The 7,670-nt window shown below is 42.3% G+C and overlaps 2 protein-coding genes across 2 annotated transcripts; one reads left to right on the top strand and one right to left on the bottom strand.

Moving 5' to 3' along the window:
- The first annotated feature begins 136 nt into the window (after positions 1-136).
- cldn34a (claudin 34a) lies at positions 137-930 on the top strand. The gene has a single exon (XM_072390285.1). It carries the CDS (start codon positions 196-198, stop codon positions 928-930), a length of 735 nt encoding a protein of 244 aa, XP_072246386.1. The 5' UTR covers positions 137-195.
- A 3,906-nt stretch (positions 931-4,836) lies between these two features.
- LOC140311364 (putative claudin-24) lies at positions 4,837-6,224 on the bottom strand. The gene has a single exon (XM_072388742.1). The coding sequence runs from the start codon at positions 6,010-6,012 to the stop codon at positions 5,353-5,355; it is 660 nt and encodes a 219-aa protein (XP_072244843.1). The 5' UTR covers positions 6,013-6,224; the 3' UTR covers positions 4,837-5,352.
- Between the last annotated feature and the right edge of the window lie 1,446 nt (positions 6,225-7,670).

A 7,670-nucleotide genomic window follows, 5' to 3' on the forward strand; every position in this document is an offset into this window, starting at 1 on the left:
TTCTCCAAATTAAACATCCTATTTATATTTAAAAATGATAGCAAAAATGTTCATGAGCACATGCAGATCAGATCAATTGGAGGATCTACATTTAGGTCATTTTCACACACTCTTGCACATTTGTCTTTTCAGCAGGAGTGATGGCACACTACAGCACTCTGTCTCTTTGAATCTTTGCAGTCAACCAGAACAGCAATGATTTATCTGGTTCACACGGCTCACTGGCAGTTCCTGGGCCTGATGACCGGGATACTGGCATGGATCCTCACCATGGCTGCAGTCGGCATCGATGAGTGGCGGCTATGGTACGTGGACAATGTGTCCGTTGTCACCTCAGGCACAGCCTGGGTGGGTATCTGGAGGGCGTGTTTCCACAGCCATGCCTTTCCCAGTGCAGAGAGCTGTCAGAGCATCAGTATCTCAGACACCTTTGTTCCACCTGAGATCCCCGTTTCTCAGGTGCTAATGATGCTCGCTGTGATCTCTGGCTTGGCGGGAAACATCACAGCTGGAGTGGCCATCAGGTTGGCTTACTTCTCACTGGAAAATCGTGGCAACATCAGGACATTCTTTGGGCTGGGGGGAGCGCTGTATGTGCTCACTGCGACGCTCTCCTTGGTGCCTCTGATGTGGAACATGAGCTCTGTGCTGAACAACAACACCATAAACTTTCCTCCTGAGTACCAACTCCCTGCTGCTCCTATCAGGCAGAAAGTTGGCTCTGCAATCGGAGTGGGCATCTTTGCCTCCATCCTGATGCTTATAAGTGGCGTTCTCTGCCTGTACTACTGGTTTGCACAGAGGGCCCCTGAGCAAACAAAGGACCCACTCCACGGTCCCTGGACAGCAACAACACAGAACTCTGATTTGTCTAAAGGAGATAACCAGGGCATGGATAATCCTGCATTCAGCAGTGGAGAAATCTCATGAAGTTTTGATATCTTCCTTTCTTTATTTCTTTTTTTCCAGCTTTATCGTCCATTTAATAGACTGGGTCAAATGCCTGAAGAGAGGGAGAGATTTTAGGATAAAGACTGTTGGCTATATGTTAATCAAAGTTGCATCATGAAAAAAGAAAGCATCATCAAAACGAAAACATTTCATCGTTACAGAATCAGAATCTGAAAAATAGAAGTGGTTTAACCTGGAGCACAGATTGAGTGTAAGATTAATTACACAATCGTAGAAAACAACCCTGGAGGTGCAAGAAGAGCACAAATGAATACATTTCAACTTATGATAGATATGTAGACCAGTAGCAATAAAAATGTGTATATATATTATCATTTTGCTTCAAACAGATGTTTTTGGTCACTTCGGAGCAGCAGAAACAAGCTGTAAACACTTTATCTCCTTTAAGTCAATACAGGTAACATGTTGGCAAATTGCTGCTTATTTTCTCTCTTACTCATGTTGAGCATTCTTGTGAAGTCATATTTATGTCTATCTGATCATATGTTTTGGTCTTTATAATTAACTCAGGGCGGACAGTAGTTAGCTCAAGTTAGCGTTTAAAAGCTCAACTGTGTTCACCGTCTTGTCTCAACTATACAGTTCCTCTGTTATTTCTAAAGGAGTGCTAACATAGCAAACGTCTCAAAAAAGCTGGGACAGGGCCGCATGTTCACTGCTGCGTGGCATCCCCTCTTCTTTTAACAACAGTCTGTAAACATCTGGGATCTGAGGAGACCAGTTGTTGGACCTTTGAGAATAAAAAGAGAAGGTTGTCCCATTATTCTCTGATACAGGATTCTAGCTGCACATCTTTTTTTTTTATCATTTTCTGTGTTTCATCATTCATCAAATTTTTTTTCAAGTGTTGTAAGGTCTGGCCTTCAGGCATCTGGACTCAACTATGAAGCCATTCTGTTGCAACAGATGTGTTGTGGTGTAGAAAGATGAAAACGCTTTCCCTGTATAAGATATCATCAAATGGACACTGCAATTCCAAAATGTTCTCCATGTTGCTTCAGTCCATTTTAAATGAGCTTTGAGACAGCAGGATCATGTTCGTATGTGACTGTCTTTGTCTGATAGAGCCTTAACCTTTATTATCATATCATGTACTTTGGATGAAGGAATATTTCGAGTCTTTACAATTTTACGTTGAAGAACACTGGCAATTTTCTCAGAACTTTTTTATAAATTATTTTGCAGGTTGTTGAACCTCTGCCCATGTTTTCCTCTGAAAGACTGCCCAGTTATTTTACTGCTTCTCTTTAATGCCACTTACTTTTACAGCCTGTTGTTGCCCCATCCCATTTCTGTCAGACATATTGCTGCCATCAGATTTAACGATGGGTCAGTATTTCCATGAAATAAGGAAATGTCTGATTTCAAACATTTGATTAGTTTTTCTATCTGTTATTGTGAATAAAATATTGTTTGGTGAAATTTGCAAATCATTGCATTCTGCTTTAATTTACATTTCCCATGAGTTTCCAGTATTTACAGAAGGGGGGTTGCAAAATCTACACATGACATGTCAACAAGCGTATTATCATTCTGTTTTGAGTTCTTGTGGCTCCCTTAACATGCTGGATTGAAGTTCATGGACAGATTCTTATCAACAGATATGGTAACAAACTTTATTTCTTTAATGTTATCAAGGAGTGCCGTCAGCAGTAAAGCAGCTGAGCATTCCTGGACCAGTACAGACTGATCAGTGTTATCGCTGCACACAGGCCTGGGGAGGTGACAGGACATGGCAAGGTGTGGGCTTCTGACAGGCCCCATGTGAGGAGGGTTATTAGTAAGTCAGGTTGACTGGGGCACGGCTCATGTGACCTGTGTAGGAAGATGACGAGAGCAGGCATGTGAGCATGGAGAGGGGGTCGGCTCACAGTGGTGATTGTTGCCAGGGAAGGCATGCACACACACTGGTCCAGTGGCTTGCTGCACCTCTCTGGAGGCGGATAGTTGGTGAAAACAAAAGGCCCTCTTCACTTCAGAGCACAGCTCACTTTCTAAAACACAAGTCTCAGAAGTGGATGAATGGCAGAACTGCTGTGACCCCAACAGAAATGAGCTGAAGGGCTTTATCACAGACATATCAGGATGTTAATATTACTAAATGTTATTTTAAAACATTCCTTTTGACAAGAGATTTGAGAATTATATTAAATTAATGTCATATATCTCTGTTTTCACCACCTTCCCACCACTCTCACAGATAAGTCTTGCATAATACCCACAGTTTATCTAATCTCTCATGTTAAATCATCCACTCTGATGGATATAATGTATAGTGGAGAAAAGATAAGAGGTTTCTTGGAAAGAAAAGTGATTGTTGCAAATGTCTGAAATCAAAGTATTTATAATTTTTCCCAAAGGCAACCACATGACAGTTAAGTTTAAATGACAACACTTATTTCGGATCAAACAAATCACTGGTGGTAAAGCACGTGTCAAATGAGCAATTATGCCTTGAATGTTATATTGTGTCATTCAGAGATTAGTGCCAGTTTATTGGCATTGTTAGCATCTCATTACGACCATCTACAAATGTTTAAACCGTGAATTTTATTTCTTTGGGACGTTGAGAATAACTCTTTAAGCAGCAGTCGAGCAGACTCACATTGTTGTACTGATAGTTCAACAAAGATTGTGAATGCCTCTTTCAGCACTATCCGTAGATCACAGATGAAACTCTCTTGTGTGTAACCTACCGTGCAGCAAACATTCCAGTTGCAAAATGTGAGGAAAAGTCTTTTGCATCTGCGTTGACTATTTACTAATTAAATCAGTACATGTGACAGAGGATCTAATAGCACATGAGAGATGAGCTTGTTCGATGGACAATCTTATGGCTTGGGAATGTTCTCTTTACTGTGAAAGATCTTAAAGACCAAGACGCACACATATGGCTGTACTGAATAGTGTACAACTAATGTGTTATCTATCGTTTCTTGTCAAAGTTTAACTTGGGCTCGGATGATCTTTATCACCATCTTAATTGTTATGTTACACTACCATTGCCATAGATCATAAGCCATTTGGGCAAAATGTCAGCGGTATGTGCAAGCAGCTTGCTTATCAACCTCCAGGAACATGTTTATTTGTTTGCAATTAGATGCAGTTAAAACAAATTTCCTCATGAAGAAGACATGTCATTTCCTTCTTGCTGGGGCACTGCCCAGCCTCTTAACAGCTGGGATCTTCTGATAAATCAACATGGGTATCTTTTCGGCTATTTTCAGTGTCCTGCAGCCTGCGTGGCAGCAGATATTAGAAGGGTGCCTCTCAATCTGCTTTGTGCTCTTCTGGCTCTGACAGACCCACTGTTAGCTACTTAGAAGTTAAGTCTGACATGTCTCGGGCCCCTTGGGGAACATGCTACCGTGACAACATCATTATCTCTCATTAACTTCACTGTTTGTGAGCAGACTCCTCAGAGAGTTCCATCAATTGGACGTAAAGGTTCATAAATCATCCTCCTCCCATGCAATAATACATTTATGTCTCTGTACCAGTGTGTGTGGAAATGACCGGGACAGTTTGGGAGTGCAGAGAGCGGTGACACACTCTGACCTTGGCAAATCTGTGTAATCATGTCAACTTGTTCCACATTCTTCTCAGTACACACTGTCCATTAAAGCATTCATTAAACACAGCTTAGCTCAGCGAGTGACCAGGAAATCTGATGGAATTAGTCTTGAGCTGTGTTTCCACCAGCGCAGATACACCTAACAAACCAAGATGGTTGTTTTTAACCCCTCCTCCCCCCACCTCCAATTATTTGATGCTAAATGAGAATAAGAGCAGCCGTGTTTCTGCCTCTGACATAACGCCACCGTTTCATACAGATACATATGCAGCGCATCTCATTAGACAACGAAGCACAAGCAAAAATGACCATTTTAATGAAACAACAGACACCTTGTGTGAATCATCTGAATGTGCTGCAGGATACAGCTCAGAAGCAAACCTAACAAGACAAAGAACAATTTGTGCTTCAAAATGTCATTTCTACGCTTTAGAATTATGAATAAATTACAGATCACAGCGTTTCAAAATAAAGTATAGCTTAATAAAGTAATTATTTTATGTTGATAAGTGAAAGATCCTGAAGTGCAATTTATAAAAAAAGAATCTTTAAAAAAAAAACGTATATGTACTGATCACAGCAGGTCATCGTGAAAGGTAATGTTTGATTGTGCTGGTGAGTCATTTAAAAAGCTGAAACAGGGTGATTAAAACCATTTTTTGATATAGCAACCATTACACATTATTTTGCATTTGATATATATAAATAAAACATGTTGTTTACATCATCGTGACAAAGCAGTTCAAAGTGCAGTTCTACAAGTGATTGTGTTGTGCTGTCAGTCTCTATATAGGTCATTTCCCCCTTTAAACGTACTCTGAGCACTTCTTGAGGTTAACATCTCTACTCATCACCTGGTATCTCCGCTGCAGCACAGGCTGAGGCTCCACCTGTGAGCACAAACAAGAGGTGACCATGAGCAGCCCAGCCCCTATGTTGAGGAATCCCGCCGCCCAGCCACAGAACAAGGCGTCTCCAAACTCCCACCGAGGTACCACATCAGGTATGTTATCATCATGGAACTGTATCACTGCTAAATGAGCCATATAGGACACAGGGATCAGACACAGCACTCCAGAAATCATCCCCAGCACCCCTCCTATGATGATTAAAGTTTTCTTAATTCGTTTGCTGCCATGTTCTTTACAGCTGTGGACCAGGTGAAGTCCAGGTATAGCCACTAGAATTCCCAGGATGCCCACAGCAAGGGAAGTACACATTAGGACGCGGGCCAGCTTGAGGTCACTGGATAGGCCCAGCAGGCTGTCATAAGCTCTGCACTCCATGCCTCCAATATCTTGGACCACACAGGTCTCCCACAGGCCCAGCTCGTAGCTTTCCATCGCCAGCAGCGTAGTGGACATGGTCAGCCACTGTGGTAAGATAGTGGTGGCCAAGGCGCACAGCCAAGCCCCAATAAAGACCAGCATCCCCAGTAGCTCCAAGGCGCAGGTGCACGTGTCCATGTTTGGCTCTCCCTCTCTGGCCTCCACGCTTGATGGAACCACAAGAGTTCTTCTTCTCTGGCTGCGCTTCAGATGGAGAGGCCTCTTGGTGTCCACTCAGGACAGAGGCTGCTCAAAGCACCTGATAATTAGAGCCGACCGCTCTGGCTCAGGACTCGGAGCTCGTTCGCAAACAGTTCCCACTCAGAGGAGCACACATCTTCTGGTGCAGGAGGGAGAGGGGGCCCGTTTGGCCCTCCCCTTTGTGATCCTCCTGCTCCTTCTGCTGTGCCAATGGGCAGCAGAGGCAAAAGCAGAATTTTGAACGCCTGTTGAACGCCTTTTGAAATTACAGGCCACATGGGGTGTCATTACATGTAGACAGGAATTTTATCAATTTTTTGCTGGATAATGGACCTCCCTGGTGTCTGTTGTGTATTCTCCCCGAGAGACAGCAATGTCAGTGCGTAAACAAGCAAAAAGTGTGTCCTGTAAACCTAAGAGGCAACTGATTCCAGATGTAAAACACTGAATGATAATCCCTTTTAAAGCACTCTATCACAGGACAGGACAGACATTCAGAGCCAGGGCTTCAGCTGATTTAATATCCTTTAAACAATATGAGATCAAAACCAGGTTCAAAGACAATGAGGTTTACGGATGATCAGGAGATATTTTGTCATGTTCATCAGTTTGGGCTAACTGCTCTTACAGGAAGCCTTTTTGCCGCATGTGACTGAATTCGAAACAACACTGCCACTTATTGTGTGCTCTCATATGAACGCTGCCAGAGCCTGTGGGGAATAATCGTAGGAGGCCGTAGATCAAAGCTGCGATGTGAAAAAAATGTTTCCCATTCTTAAACACAGTGGAAAGTTGTACAAACTGCAAACAAACACACAAACAAAAATGCACAGATAAAATCCCCAGCCTGCCAAACTCCTCCTCCTTTGGAGAAGAGAACACTGCTCTGATGCTTTGACAAAGGCTCGAATATAAAGTGACAGTACCAAACTCTTTTAGAAAAAGAAAGAAAAAAGAGTCTGAAGCTCACAACTTCTCAACCGCAATATAGGTAAAGAGGAGAGAAGAAAACAAAATCCCCTCCTTTGGAAATTCCACTTGCATGTCATGTCTAACTGAATTTTTGTCACAGCACCAGAAACTTAAAAACTATGAGGAAGTAGGTTTCATGACCGTAGTTGCAGTTCCTGTTGTCACACATAGAGGGCGACAAACAATCATCCTGGATTTTTTATTTTATTGGACACACAGACACACACACAAAAAAAACTAAATATGGAAGAAATGTACTGAGATTCAAAGATTGTCCTTTTCTTTTACTTTGAACGTCTCTTTGTGTCTTATTACAGACTGAACAGGGTGACTAAACCTCACTTGAAGGATGGTGTCTCACACAGAACCCTCATCCAGCTGCAGCTGCCTTGTAAGGTGAGTTGTTCTCCTGTTTCTGGTCCTTTAAACACAACAGAGCTAGTTGTGCAGAATGAAGTTAGGCAACATATTTGGCCACGTCATATTTTTCACTTTTGCTTCTTCAGAAACCCTTTTGTGATTTTGACAGTGTGTCATTTTCATGCTTCTATTTCATTTCAGCGTTATTTCACCAAACAAACAAAAAATAAAAAATAAACCAGGCAGCCGTCTCAGCCAACTCC

This window comes from Leuresthes tenuis, unplaced genomic scaffold, assembly GCF_036924035.1.
Source record: "Leuresthes tenuis unplaced genomic scaffold, fLeuTen1.0.hap1 SCAF_7, whole genome shotgun sequence".
Classification (NCBI taxonomy): domain Eukaryota; kingdom Metazoa; phylum Chordata; class Actinopteri; order Atheriniformes; family Atherinopsidae; genus Leuresthes; species Leuresthes tenuis.